This window comes from Ischnura elegans, chromosome 8, assembly GCF_921293095.1.
Source record: "Ischnura elegans chromosome 8, ioIscEleg1.1, whole genome shotgun sequence".
NCBI classification, from domain to species: Eukaryota; Metazoa; Arthropoda; class Insecta; order Odonata; family Coenagrionidae; genus Ischnura; species Ischnura elegans.
In genome coordinates, this window is record NC_060253.1 from 32,750,597 (window position 1) to 32,766,269 (window position 15,673).

The 15,673-nt window shown below is 39.5% G+C and overlaps 1 protein-coding gene across 1 annotated transcript; it reads left to right on the forward strand.

Moving 5' to 3' along the window:
- The first annotated feature begins 487 nt into the window (after positions 1–487).
- On the forward strand, positions 488–14,529 carry LOC124163566. Its single transcript, XM_046540553.1, has 4 exons — positions 488–715; positions 7,862–8,046; positions 9,716–9,790; positions 11,353–14,529. The coding sequence occupies exons 2-4, from the start codon at positions 7,935–7,937 to the stop codon at positions 14,523–14,525; spliced, it is 3,360 nt and encodes a 1,119-aa protein (XP_046396509.1). The 5' UTR covers positions 488–715; positions 7,862–7,934; the 3' UTR covers positions 14,526–14,529.
- The last annotated feature ends 1,144 nt before the right edge of the window (positions 14,530–15,673 follow it).

Below are 15,673 nucleotides of genomic sequence, written 5' to 3' on the forward strand. Positions count from 1 at the left end.
CCACAAGATTTTCTCTGGAGTGCTGAATTAAGAGGCTGACGGTATTGGTGTGAGGCATACTACAGTGGTACCATAGTTGGTTCCGCCGAGTACAACTGCCCTTACGTACTGATGTAAGGCATACACATTTTAAAAGCGTAAAGTAAGTTCCCTTTTTTCGCGATAAAATTTCGTAAATTTTCGATATCAATTCTTAAGGTGTTCTTATCGCTTAACTGGCAGGTAAACACCATTACAGAAGAGGAAAAATCTGAAAATAATCCCTTTTACGTGGTATCTATTTTCTTAATCGCAGAAAACCAACTTGACACTGTACAAGCTATACACCAGACACGTTGTCTCCGCCATATGTATACCAAGAATTTCTGTTTACAATGTAAATATTTCCTCTGGAGGAGGTCTAAAAAAACCATGCCTTTTCGCGGCACGTAAGATATGAGCGATATGAGCCGCGGCCACAACAATGCTGGCGCTGAACAGCGGCAGCTGTCCTGAGGTTTTTTAAGAGCGTTCGGTGCAAAAATCTCGATAGCCGAGTCTTATGTGTATCATCAAAATATTTAATATCGTGCACACCTTCCCTGCAATGGGTTATCATCTTCAGTTATCACCAGGGACTTCGTCGACCTATTGTCAATCGAGGAAAAGTCGCATAGGAGCACGGCAGTCTTTGGCAAGCCGCTCGCCGGAGGCAGATATCCTTTTCGGGAGTAAGGTGAGTAAATTTTTGAAGTATAACGGTTGAAAGGCTTGTCAGAGTAATGGAAAATCTCACAAGAGTTTATTCCGGAGATTCCCCTTCATTATCCACAAAAACAGCAAGTTAAAATATTTGAAGGTTACTTTTAGATCATCGGCATCGGTACCAAAAAATACGGCATGCAAAAAATCGATTTCATTGATAATATGGAAGTAACTGAGTGATCCAATGTCAAATATAAAACATAATGTAGTAACTTTAATAAAAAGGTACTCGCATTTTAATTTAATCCCGAAATGAAGGACAGTGGCGGATACAGATAGGGGGCGCGCGCCCCCCCCCCCTTGCGGGGCCGCCCGCATTGCCAAACGTTGTAGAACCACAATTATAACTAGTCTATATCATAAGATGGTATTGTGTTGAAAGTACATTATCAGTTTAAATTTATCAATCTTAAACTTTGCATGTGACTTGATTATTTTTTTATAATGATATAAGTAAAGGTAGCTCAAGAGATCTTTAGCGCCCCTACCTTGAGTTTTTTTTCTGATGTATAAAGGATGCATTATGATTCCTAAACCCTTCGGTCGGTCGTGAGTAAAATAAGTTATGACGCAGGTGCAATAAGAGCGTAAGTAGACACGATTTTTTTTTCATTGTTGAGCACGCTTTTCATAATATTCGGTACCTCTGCAATATTTTCCTCCAGTTAAAAGTAACATCCGATTTTTCAAAAGGTTAGAATCTAAAGGAACCATTCATCATGTTCTTCATCAATTCGAATTTCATACTTAACCTTACGTTTCTCCCAAACATACGTCTAATTACACTGTGAATGCACACAGATTCGCAGTGGAATCATTATGATAAAAATATTTTCATAACCTCATACTGCTCTGTTTACTTCGAATCTATATTTTTATCTGAAAGTCGTCAGATGAATTCCATAATACTCGAGTATACAGGGTGGAGAAAAATTATTTCGCGAAATTTTACCCCGGGATGGCTGATGCCAATAGGATCCAAAATTACTAATGACTTTTTCAATTAAAGAAACTTCGAGCCAAGCGCTCCGATTGGCCGAGAGTTTGCCCTATTGGCGGATGATCTGCTCAAATTCAGGCAAAGCATCTTTGAAGTCGTGAGTTGCCCAGAACATCCGTCAACAGGGCAATCTCGCGGCCAATTGAAGCGCTTGTCTCAAAGTCTCTGTAGTTTAAAAACAGTGTGTTTTTACCGAAACATCATCAGTAATTTTAATTCCTACTGGCATCAGCGATTCCCACTGTCCCTATCTGGGATTTTCTTCCTCATAGGAAAATCTCCTCGGGATGGTGGTAAATTAATTGCGTATGCTTGGTTTCGCTATTTAGTGGGCCCTTTTCGCTCTGCAGCGTTGAGGTGTTTTTCCCCGTCCCCTCCCTTCCGCTCCTATCCCCTCCCAGAGGCGTCGGCGGGTTCCCATCGCGGCGGCGCCTCTATCCTTTTTCCTTCCTCTCCAGCCCCTCCCAGGGTGACCGGGCGTATAAGCCACGGGCTTGGTTCCTGGCCCCGGTGTGTTGTAACCTCGAAGGGCTCCCCTGAGCCCTCATGCATTGGCATCAGCGATACCCGATACCGGGTTAAAATTTCGTGACATAATTTTTATCCACCCTGTATTTTTGAAAAATTTAAAAATAGACAAGATTTTGCATTAATTTTCCCAAATTGTTAAGTTTAAAAAAATCTGGCGGTCCCCATCTTGGCACCCTGATGACCAAAACAGTAATCAAGATTATTTTAATTATGGTTAAGTGAATGATGTGTTCAACTGCAATCATTATGATTCTTATTGAAAGTAAAGTGTATGATTTTACATGAACTTCACTTATTACTTCAGTAATAGTTGCACTTGTTAATCCTTGAACAGGGAGAGGGTAAATTCTTTTATGGAGACTTACCGAGTCTATGGTTAAAATTTTTTTGAGAAAAAACTGATTAATCATGAAAAATTCTAGCTCGTCAGTATTGAACGTAATCAGAGGAGTAGGTTAAGGGAACACATGTATCCATGTCTTTGTGCCTCATATCTGGTCTATTTAAGTATATCAGGAAAAGTTGAGTGTGGTATCAATAGCTATTTTCAGGGTAATTGAACCATCGAATAAATTACATAAAATTAACTATTCGATGATGACAAAAAGGTTTGCTGTGCGACAGATCGATGATAACATATTAAGGCAAAAAGTATGTCTTTTAGGAATCAAGAACGAAAATTATGCCCCTACCACTGGTAGCAGAACCAAGATACGAATGTTTGATCGACTCTCCCGTGGCAAATTTGTTCAAGATAAATCATTCCGTATCGAACGGGGAAGTTGGAACCTTTAGCGATCTGTTTACGCTCTCTGTCGTAAGTCGTTCATAAATAGACACCAGGCTTAAATCAGTGGCGGATCTGTGCGTGGGGGGTGGTGGGAATCCAATTTACACTGGATAGAATGGTAATTTTTTCCGACCCCCAATACCGCTGGAATTTTAACCCCCACTTTGCCCCCCTTTGTCCCTATTCTGTGTCCGCAACTGGCTTAAATCAGGTAAAGTCGTTCCTTAAGTCGCCAAAAAAGAAATGGAATTCAACCAATAGTATTTAAAAAACCTACTCATTCTATCTTTTCACCATGAAATTATTCGGTAAAAAAAGTGTTACATTCAATATTTCACGATGGAAATAGAATCCCCACCTAGCCAAAAAATAATGAGAAATCCAGTAGCGGATACAGAAAAAATTCAAGGGGGGTGCAAAAGATATGTTGCCATTTGCATATAAAAAGGAAACGCTCCAACGAAATTGCGACCTATTATGGTTCGGGGGAAAAAGGAATTCGCATATCTATCCGTTCGACAAAATATCTCTCTTAATTTATCGCTCCTGTCGGACCTAGAAATATATAGGGGCTCTAATATTATGTTCTCCGTGTCGCTCTAAAAGATATCCATTCTCAATTGTTCTAGCAATCTAAGCCTAGCGCGCTGCCTCCGAGTCTCCAGCGGCTCCCAGCCTAGTTCGCTTAACATCTGGGTAACGCTGTATGTACGCCAGTAGCGATTTTTGACGAACCACGCAGCCTTCTTTTGTATTTTATTCAGTTCGCGGATAAGGTCTTTCTGTACCGGATCCCATGCGCTCTCTGCATATTCAAGGTGCGGTCGGACGAGTGCGAAATAGCACCTTTCTTTTACTTGCTCATCAAAATCTTCCCACAATACGCTTGACGAATCCTAATTTCTTCAGGGTTATGCCGCAAATATTCCTTAAATGTGTTCCCCACGAGAGGTTCGAGGTTATGGTAACTCGCAGGTACTTCAATTCGTCTGTTACCTTTATGTTAATACCGTCCGCAGCATAAACATGGTTAGAGCTGGACGAACTCTGCAAAAAATGTACCAACATGGATTTTCTCAGATTAAGTTTGAGTCCCCACTCTTGACTCCACAAATAAACGTTGTTTAAATCTGATGATAGAGTTTCATAGTTCAAGTGATCACTAATTTCGCGATAGATGACAGCGTCGTCAGCAAATAAACGTATTTTACTGCTAATTCGGGAGCAGAGGCCATTAATGTATATAATGAACAAAAGGGGGCCGATTACGCTTTCTTGTGGAATATCTGATGTCACTTTAACTACATTAAAGCTAATTACGCCAAGAACTACTTTATGTTTACGATCATTCAGAAAGAGGCGTATCCAGTTTACCACTGTTTCGTTTAGTCCGTATGACTGTAATTTGTATAAGAGTTTATTGTGAGGCACTGTGTCGAAAGATTTCTTAAAAACTAGAAATAATGCGTCAAATTGTCTTTTCGATTCCCCAGATTTAAGAACGTCGTGAAGAAATAGCGTGAGCTGTGTTTCATATGATCTACCTTCGCTGAATCCGTGCTTACAGCCACGAAGGAAGTTACGAGTGTCCAAGAAAGTCATGATATTGCTAACGACAATATGCTCAAATATCTTGCCTATAATCGATGTTAATGAAATTGGACGATAGTCGCCTGGGTCATGTCTGTTTCCCTTTTTGAATATGGGTGTAACGCTTGCAATTTTCCAGCCTAGCGGTAACATACCTTCAGATAGTGCCTTCTTGAATATTATCTTTAAGTAAGGTGCGATCTGTGGATCTACTTCCTTGAGGACACGCGCAGGTATTCACTCCGGACCCGGAGATTTACTATTCTTTATCGATTGAAGTTGTTTGGTTATCCCATCGCCTTGTATAGAGATTACTTCCATCGGTTCTTCAGTACATGGGATGTCTAAATGAAATTCAGTATCGTCAGTAGTGTATACACTTTCGAAGAGGGAATTTAACGCGTTAGCTTTGTCAATATTTTCGGTGACAGGTTTACCATCTTTATCAAACAACGAATCTACGGTTGAAGATTTTCCTCGAAGCTCTCTCGCATACGACCAAAAATATTTCGGATTTGCCTCGAGTAATTCACCGAGTACTTTTTTCTTGAACTTTCGCATTGCAGTTAGAATTGATTTCTTGGTTATTGAGCGTTGTGCGGCGTAACTTTCTTTTGCTTCGAGTTCCTTCGCTTTATGACCTAACGTAATGGACTTTTTGTACAAGCTGTATAGTTTTCTCTGTTTCCTAAGGTCCCTTCTGACATCGTTGTTGTACCAGCGTGGGTCTTTATTATCACCTTTCAGTTTTTGCGGTATATAAACGTTGATTACTTGGCGCAGAATTTATAACTCTCTGGTCACTTATACCGTCAATAATATCGATTTGTTTTATCAACTTAGGATGGCTTACTGCTTAAAGGTCTAATATCTTATTTCCTCACCTAGTCATATCAACTACTTGGGCGAGAGAGTGATTTGCAAGCACGTTGAGTAAGATCTCGCTGATTTCTCTATTCCTTGAATTCGGTGTTACAGTGTATCCCAATTTATAGATGGAAGATTAAAATTTCCCCCAGTAACTATTATACTTTTACTGTCTCTCAGAGTTTATGCGGATTTTTGATTTTATAATAGGTAAAAAATATAAACTTCGGAGTATAAAAAGAGTAATAGTTTAATAGTAATGAAAAATAATTATACAAAGTATGAGAAAGTTTTATTTGAATTAATTAAAAACATATACAAGAAAATACCATCTTATGATATGAAAATTTACAATTGTGGTTCCGCAGTGTTTGGCAATGCGAGCAGCCCCGCAAGGGGGAAACGCGCGCCCCCTATATGTATCCACCACTGGACAAATCACACCGATATCGCATTAGTTCATAGTGCTTCACTAATTCGAACTAATTAGGACACTATCAAAGGCGGATTCAGCATCAAATTTGGGGAGGGGGGTATTAAGACTTCCACTGTAGGGTCCGGGGAGTATAGATATAACAGGCCAACAATGAAAAAACTTTTTTACTGAAAATACCTTATTCTTATGTTTTTAAAGTTGCTGAATCCAAATATGATGGTTTTAAAGTTGCACCGCCCACCATTTATTCACATTTTACAGTTAAATTTATGAAATCAAGCAATATTTTTAGAATTTAACAGCTTTTTTTATAGTTTAATAAAACTGAAAAAGTAGGTCTAAAGAACGATGATAATGGGGGATTGCTGTTGGTACTTCACCGAGAAGTTCAGCAAGCGATTCATCGCAGAAAAAGCTACACAAGAAACTTCAAGGAAAAAAGGGAAAGAAAATGTAGACCAATTCCCGTTGACAAGTGAACCCTGTATTATCACGCCATAGTAAATACAAACAATTTTATGATGTAACACAGTGTTTCATTGATTTCCCTGTATACCGTAAAGGGGTATTAGACTAAATATTAAATACATATTGCTTGGAAACCATGAGTGATACAAAAAAACTAAGGCCAGCTTTGGATTCGGCTCATAAAAATCTATAAAGATCAGCTATTAAAATAAAAAAAGTTTTCAAACAAAATTTTTTTGTTGGCCTGTGTAACCCTCAGGAGAGAGGGGCATTCTCCCGCATAAACTTTACTGTAGGGAGAGCTACGGTCTGCGATACATACAGCCCAAAACTTCTCTCGTATTTGGGAATCTTAGCCATGCATTTGCATATATAATACCTTTACTGCTTTACAAGGATGCACAAACCATTAAACTAATAAAAATTAAAAATTTTTGACAAAATTTGGTGGGGGGTCATGACCCCTGACACCCCTCCCCCTTAAATCCGCCCCAGAACACTGCTCGTCATGGTGTCGAAGGGACGAGTGCAATTGTTGCGGAACATAAATGAGGACTTAAAAACGTCGTGAGGTTGAGAAAAAACGAAAATTTAAGTAAGATTTTCAAGTATTTACAAATTTAGGGTGTTTCTGGATAGCTTACGTAACTATTGCGCATTTGAAAAATATTTTCCTTTACAGCATGGCTATTTGGTAAAATAATTCAAAATCTATCTCAATTAATTCAAACTCAATCTGGGGAAAAATGCGATGGTGGTTGGCGTAACATGGTGAAAATCCTTCATGATGCACAAAGGTTAAGAAAAGACTTAGCTGTTTCACAAAATAAAATATATTTGCGACCGGTTTCGATACAGCGTATCATCATCAGCCAGATGATGATACGCTGTATCGAAACCGGTCGCAAATATATTTCATTTTGTGAAACAGCTAAGTCTTTTCTTAACCTTTGTGCATCAATCTGGGGAAATTATAATGTAAAACTTATATGTGAATTAAAACTTTCTGGAAGATTTACAAAAACACTGCGTACTACATACACAATTTCTGTATTTGTCGAAAATTTCCGGCAAGTTTTAATGCACTAACTAAGAATATGCTTCAAACACCACACCAAGAAATTAGTAAAAAAATTACATAGTATTAACATGACGAAAGCTTTTAAGATCAATAAGTAAAAAATCAATAAATAAAAGTGATGCATATAGATTTAACTTAACCTGCACTCCTTCCTAGAACAATTTTACTTCAGATTTGTAGATTATTAAAGTACATTTTATATCTTTAACCACTGTGAGGTCAAATTTAATATCGCCTGCATTCTTTACTGAAGTTTATCCTGTGAACGATGAGATTTATCATTGAATTTGTGAAGCCATCATGGATTGGGTTTTTTGAATTCGACTTAAATACATTTTGTCTCCGATATTGCAGTGAACCTGGATTTCCCGGACACCTACGGTTACCATCAGACCTGTGGCTCACCTTTCTGGTTTGACTCTGGAAGATGAGATTATCAAGGCAACTGGCTCTTTCTATAGCATTGATCTTAATGCTGGTGATATCATGGAGCCATGGAAAAGGGACTTCGCACAAGGGCACTCATAAGTCTGCAAGAGGTGAGTGTAACCTGTCTCCCAAAATGGGGTAGTTCACCCTGACGAAAATTTCATTAGGGCTAAGAAAGTTTCTATTTAGAAATCGAAATAATTTTCTGAATCTGGTTGATAACCTCTAACAATGTGAAGAACAAATTCCAACACAATGGGGTTTTCTGGACGTGTCCAAGACCTTTAAGACCAATAGACAAAAACAATCAATAAATAAAAGTGTTACGTATAGATATAAATTAGTATCACCTGCACTCCTTCCTAGAGCAAAATTACTTAGTAGATTTAAAATAATGTATTTTATATTTCTCACCACTGCAGTGAAATTGAAGTTTAAATTTGACCTCACAATGCACTGTGAGGTCAAATTTAATATCGAGACAAGATCGAGATAAATTAAGATAAGGAAGGTTTCCTGTAAAAAAGTGTTGGTATTGGTTTGTAAATGCTATGAAGAAGTTTTCCACTGGATTTGTGAAGAATTTAAGTGTACCGGGACTATCCACGGAGATAACTTTACGTAGTCACCCGCAATGCACAAATTGTGCGAAAAATTCCCAGAGAAAAAAATCATTCGCCTTGACAGCGATTTCCACAGGAGAAAAACACACCTCGGTATCTTAACTGGCTAAAGCACTCGGCTGTACATCGAGTGATCCGGATCCCGGCCAAGGCGAATGATTTTTCCCTGTGGATTTTTCGCAGGATTTGTGAAGGTTTCGCAATAGTGGATTCCTAGAGGATTTCATTGAGACCTCTGGAAACACTTAAGGAATTTATTTCCACATTCTCTGAGGTTTTTAATGTCAGCAGTGCTCGTAATTTCAAATGTTATACAAAACCTTTAAAGTCACCCATATTAATTTTTGCAGACGGTTTTGATGATATGATGTGCAATCTTCAAAGCTTAAACGTGTGGGTCAAGGTTTTCGTAAAGCCACAATAACTCGAAATCTATGATGATTATTTCATTGGATGAATTCGGTGGTTGGAAGGCAAACATAGGTACGAGAACTATAAATCATTGACATTAGAAAAAAATGCCCCTGGGAGGATGTGTTAGATAGGGAACGGAATAATTTCATCGCAATAATAAAAAATCGGAATTTGTTGTGCTTGAAAAATTTCTGTAACTATAAATTATCTGCTGTAAATATTTGTAATTATAAAATCTACGTTTCCATTAGGTGATTTTATAACAATAAGCTCAGCGCAAAGGGAGCAAGTAAAAATGAATAAATGAAAAGTGTCGGAAGATAAAAGACAACCTGATGCTTTTTTGAGGGTCATTCGAAAAGGTTATCGATTTCAAGCCAGAATAACGTCAAAATCCATTTCCAGGCATGCAATTTCTGAAAATTTTCCGGGGAAGGACCCCTGAATCCCCCATGAGCCCCAGTCGAGGGCCCCCAATCACCCCAGACCGCCCCTGATTCCGACCAGAGTCAAGCGCACCCTCACGGGAACCGAACCACGCACCTTTGGCTTTCCTTTTCTGTTAACCTCTGCCAAGGGAGTTTCAGTGGCATTCAATCAACTCAAACAATGGCAGTGTTAATATCATATTCGTCTAAAAAGTGCAGACCTGTGCATGATTTTTATTCATAAATTTCAATTATCAAAACGTTTCACATGCTTGCGGGAAATGATATTAATATGAGGCCTACTTTGATTTCAGCCCCGGGTCAGAGTAACACAAATGCCACCTGCAAAGCTGAAGAGAAAGTTTCATACATGGGCAGCTGTTATGAGCGTAAGTACATCTGATGATATTGCAACAATTAACCTCTCAACCTCGTGATGCCTAACCAGTAGTAGGTAGACTTCTGCACTGGCAGTAAGAAGCACCTGTAAAGAAGCTTTCACGAGTTCTCATGATAACCCTAAGAGATACTTTTTTTGTCCTGCTGGAGTACTGATAGATTTATTTCACATTTTGCTCATATTTTCCATGTTCGATCACTTTAGAAAACGCATTCCTACTCATCAAATGATGTCACTCCAAATAAATGTCCTTCTTTTCAGCTACCAGCATTTACTCACTTTGGAACGAAAAACGTTTTTTGAATTCTGTTGTTGAGTGATGAAAAGCAATATTTATATTAATATAGTCTTAAAATACCTTTTGTACGCCAATGTAGTGTTGAATGACACGCTCAAAACATGCATGGGATTATATTATAATTTCGTTTATCGCAAAATCAAGAAATTGAGAAAAATGCCACCAACTCGTACCAAACCGTTTATTTAAATAAAGAATATCCATTATGTTAAATACGCCAGATGTCATTATCACTTTTAGGAATGATCTATACAGGCACGTAGTCAGATATTAGGGGTGTGCTTGGAGGCATGGGTTCCCAACACTGATGTATTGTTGCCTATTTGCACGTATCAGCACACCAACTATATCATTACGCTGTCTATATATTTCGTTTCCATAATTATAAAAGTTAAATTCATTGTTAGTTCCTGGCAGATATTATGAAATGTAACTATATGGAAAAATTGTAGTGTTAGAGAATAGATGCTCCTGGGCTAGTGGTCTCCTCAACTGATGTATTGCAGGTAGTCACCGCAAGGGAAATAATTTCGCAGAGGAACCAAGGGGCGGAAGCCCTGTAAGTCCTTCGCTGGCTACGTGTCTGAATGTATTAGGATCCTACATTCATGGCGTTGTCACTTGAAACAGATATTACAAAAACTTTCAGGGGTGGAGTTCTTTTCATAAGGTTTAATTCTACATAACTGAAATCAATCCTTTACTTCTCCACCCGGTCCATGAAACATATAACCTTTCATGCCTTACATCTATGACATCTAAAGAGGTACAGAAACAGATGATATCAATAAACAAAGCAATTTATCTCACTGTTCGCAAAACTCAATAGACGTTATTCTGCAAGAGTTAATTTCTTTACCCCAGCAGGAATGTAGAAATACTAATTGGTAGAGGAATTACATAATATTATTGAAAATTATTTACAGAGTATTTTTGTCAGTTTTAATTTTTAAAACTTACTGAATTAAATACTAGCGGTAGGACATTACCAAGTTTAGCATTGTATTGCACAAAAGCAAAATACGACAAAGAATTCATGACCAATTTTGCTATAGGTACTTGAAAATTTCTAGATTTAACGCAGTAACCTTATATTAACGTATTTTTTATTAAACATAGGGGGCCATAACTATATGGAGGATGATACAGCGTTAATTTGTTTCATAAATTCAAGGCAAATGATTTAGAATCCTTTACTGCAAACAAAGCAATAAACTTCTGTTGGAACTGAATTTAATTCTATTCATTTACAGGTACAGACCAACTGGCACCCATAGTTTTCCGAGAAGCGTGGAATTCAGAAGCTGGACTTAAAAGATTGAACACTCCAGTGGAATTGGTTGTCATCAAAGATGGTGGCCATAGCTGCGGCAGCACTTCGAACTGCCTGGCCGTAATGAAATTAATGTCTAAATATCCGAGCACGAGAAGGTGTGAAACAAGAGAAAACTTTTACGTGGGGGGAGATGGCAAAGTTTACGAGGGTCGTGGTTGGGACTTTGCTCCTTACTGGTTCTTAAATGGCTTGCGACGAAAATCCATCACAGTTCAGTTCCTTGGATCGCACAAAAGGACGCTGCCTTCTGCAGTAGCCGTGGATGCGTTTGAAGCAGCGACCGAAATTGGTCTGTGGCTTGGAAAGCTATCCAAAACGTATAATATTACGTCATTCAAGCAACTACATGGGGAAAATACGGTGCATTCAGACGCCTTGAGTCAGAATCCTACGAGATCTGATCGATGGATTGGTGGAGAGGAACTGTCGAACTTGTGGGAATACACGGTACCAGGACGCCTACGATTTGTGTTCAGGAGGCAGTGGAATGCGTCGAGACCCCAAAGAGAATTTGATCCCATCTCCCGACCGGTGGACTACGTTGCCATCAGTGAAAGCGGTGATCGCTGCTTCAAGCGATCCGATTGCATCTCGAAGATGCAAGCGATCCAAGCTGAGCACATCGAAAACTACGGAGACCTATTGGACAACTTTTACATCGGAGATGAGGGAGAGGTTTACGAAGGTCGTGGTTGGAACTATTCTCCTCCATGGTTCATTAAGGGACTGGAAAAGAAAAAATACATCAGCGTCCGCTTTTTCGGATCCTATGAGAACAATGCGCCCACCCAAAAGGTTCTGAACTCTTTGAAACTTCTTGTTCAAACTGGAGTGTCTCTGGGGATAGTATCCCCTGGCTTTCGATTATTTTCCCTCCGCCAGATATACAACCAGAGCGTTTTATTAGGGAGTTGCCTGAGAAATATAGCGAGAAAATGGTCTTTATGGTCTGATTTAAACTCCTTCAATCTCACTTCAAAGCCAAATGGACCAAATTTCTTCATGAGCAGACGGGAGTGGGATTTGATATCCATAAATACCTCTTCTTCAAACAACAGTCAGCCAATTAAGTATGTGATGATTACAGATGGGGGTAAACGATGCTCTTCTGTTGATCTGTGCCGCACTAGGATGAGGCTGGAGCAAAACATTTCCCTGGAACTGTACGGAGGCCTCCTGGAGAATTTCTACGTCGGTGACGATGGCGTCGTGTACGAGGGCCGCGGGTGGAACTCAACCCCTTTCTTAAACACCCCCTTCTTTAACGATTCTTTGATCTCCGTGAAATTCTTGGGCTCATTCCAGAGTATCTCGCCCTCTCGACTTGCTTGGTTGGCATTTCTCGCTCTTCTAGAAGCAGGAAAGTCGTCCAGAAAGATTTCTCCGAACTACAAGCTGTATTCTTTCCGGCATATATATAATAATTCCTGTATTCTTGGGGACGAAATAGCTCGTCTCTTTGAGAGGCAGCCGGCATGGGACAGGAATTTGTCACTGCTTCCTGAGACAGACCGGCTACTATCTGGAGTCCTACCCATATATGAACTCACACATCCGTCAAAAAACCCTACCAGTAATGAGTACTCATTATTAAATATTCCTCTGGACTACGTTGTCGTGGGAGATTCAGGACAACAGTGTTTCACCCATGAAGAATGTAGAAATGCCATGTTCCGCATGAAGGCTGAGGATTCCCAAGACTTAGGAAACTTATCTTACAACTTTTACATTGGAGAAGACGGTGGAGTGTACGCCGACCGCGGATGGAAGTCGACTTGCTACTGGCACGTAAGGGGCGTTAGAGCTAATACAATATTCGTCTCATTTCTGGGAAATTTTGAAAGCTCTCTACCATCCCAGTATGCATTCCTTGCGCTGGAACTTCTTGTACAACACGGGGTGAGAATTGGTAAACTCTCGAGCAAGTTTAAGGTCATATCCATCAGTCAATTGTACCCCAATAGTACACATGCAGGCTCCATGCTCGTTGAGAAAATCGAGTCTCTGGATAAATGGTCGAAATTCCAAGCGGTTTCACCTGGTGGGGTAAACATACCTTTCGGGACATCAGCAATAGTGCTAAGGAGCCAATGGAATGAACGGAGCACGGAAAAGCAGGAACTCGAGCTTTTAAGCTATCCTGCTCCTTATGTTATCATTCTGGATGCCGAGGAGAGCTGTACGAATCAGGAAGACTGTATTGTACGTGTACTTGCGGAGCATAGACGGACTCATCTCCTACATAACCACACGATGGAAAATTTTTACATTGGAGAGGACGGTCGCATTTACGAGGGACAAGGCTGGCATCTAACTACGGAGTGGCACTGGAAAATCCTTAACATCGATTACATTACGGTTGCTTTCTTGGGAAAATTTCAGAACGAGACGCCATCGTCAAAGGCTCTTACCGCTTTCGAGTATTTCCTGAAAGCGAGCGTCATGGCACGGAAACTGAAAGCTGACTTTTCCATTTTCTCCCTTCGTCAATTCCTTCCGGAGGTACATCATCCCGGAGATGCCTTGGACGAATATGTCAGGAAGTGGGAACATTGGTCGAACAATATCTCAGTGGGCCACGTGACTAACGAATTTGAAATATTATTCCCCGCAATGTGGGGCAAGACCAGCGATATAAGAAAGTCCGTAAAAATTATCCATCCTCTGAAGTACGTCTTCGTGAGAGACGGCGGAAGACCTTGCACTGGTCGGAGTGAATGTTCATCGATAATGAAAGAGATTGAGAAGAGCAAGAACGGAATCACCGAAAATTTCTACGTCGGAGGATTGGGAAAGGTATTTATTGGCGTGGGCTGGAAGTACGACACCATGTGGGGCTATGAAGGGTGGAAAAATTCCATTTCCGTTCAGTTCCTGGGGAATTATGAAACATCCCTTCCGACTAAGGACGCTCTCGAGGCCTTCACTGCTCTCTGTCGTTACGGGGTCCGAAGGGGGTACATTGACTCTAATTACAAAATTTTATACATACCAGACGGATTCGAATCAAGGAATTGGATAGGATTTAAGCTAAAGCAGTTGGTAATGTCATGGAAGCGGTGGATCCCAAATGTAAATACAATGAAATAAATCACTCCAGATTCAATACTTGCCTTTTATTCCACTTTAATTACTAATTCTGTATCAAATCCGAATATTCTAGCGATATGGAGTTGAAATTGGCCACACCGATTTTTTCCACAAAAGTTTCCACAAAATGAACTCTGAAACATAATATCATCCATTCCCGAAATTAATTACAATATATTTTGTATATTTATTTTGAGGAAATTATTCGTCATTATTTCAATGCCATATCTGTCTTCAAAGATATGCTCGTCATCCACCAGAAACGACACTTAAAACGCGCTTAAAAAGATGAAATGTGAAAGAAGAAATTTCTCTTACTTTACGAAACCCAAAATAATTTGATAAATTCCCAAATACGCAAAAGGTTTCCCCTAACATACTTTATGTAATTTCCTTTGCTCATTCACATTAATGACGACGCTGTAATGACTATTTATATTGTTATAAAAAAAACTTAAAAACAAAAGTTACAAAAAAAAATGATTTTTTTTTTGGCCCACTTTTTGGATCAAATTTTCCCTGTGCAGGAAAGTTGTGTACATAGAGAAGCGTTTAAGATTCGGATTTTTTTTTCAAAATCGGACTGCCTTAAAGTCCTAGCGTTTAAAGTTTAAGGAAAACTCAGGCTGAATTAGGAGAAAAGCACCTATGGAGAAGAAATAGCAGACTATATTATCTGAGGTTTCAGGCGAGATGGAGTGGAAACGTGACATAATGAAAAATAAAAAAGCAGGAGCAATTTCCACAGTTTTAAATTTATTGGTACTACCGGTTTCGCTTTACAGCATCATCAGAGCAGACTATAATCCTCCCTTGGCAATAACCAATTATGATTTTAACTTTCGACTTCATAGTTAAGAAGCTTAAACTTTATATAAAGAATTATCATGGTTTTTCGATGTCTGAGAATGATCAAAAAATCTTGAGCAGAGACAACCCTCAAGGCCGTTTTACACGGGGCACGGAATTGCGCAGGTTAGAGCTGCATTAATTTCTAAAATGGCGTGGAATTGCGCGAATGCATGAACGAAATTAGAACAGGGGCTATTTTGCCGTCTCGCATCCACGCATTCTCGCATGTGTTCAAGCAATTCACCACTTTACACGACGCAATTTTGATTGCGCCTTCGCACATACGTCAGATTGCG

Bases quoted from the DNA above. Each gene is read 5' to 3' on its own strand.
- LOC124163566 (XM_046540553.1), top strand. From the start codon at position 7,935: ATGAGATTATCAAGGCAACTGGCTCTTTCTATAGCATTGATCTTAATG. The intron at 8,047-9,715 runs GTGAGTGTAACC...CTTTGATTTCAG, and splicing joins CACTCATAAGTCTGCAAGAG to CCCCGGGTCAGAGTAACACA. The intron at 9,791-11,352 runs GTAAGTACATCT...ATTCATTTACAG, and splicing joins CATGGGCAGCTGTTATGAGC to GTACAGACCAACTGGCACCC.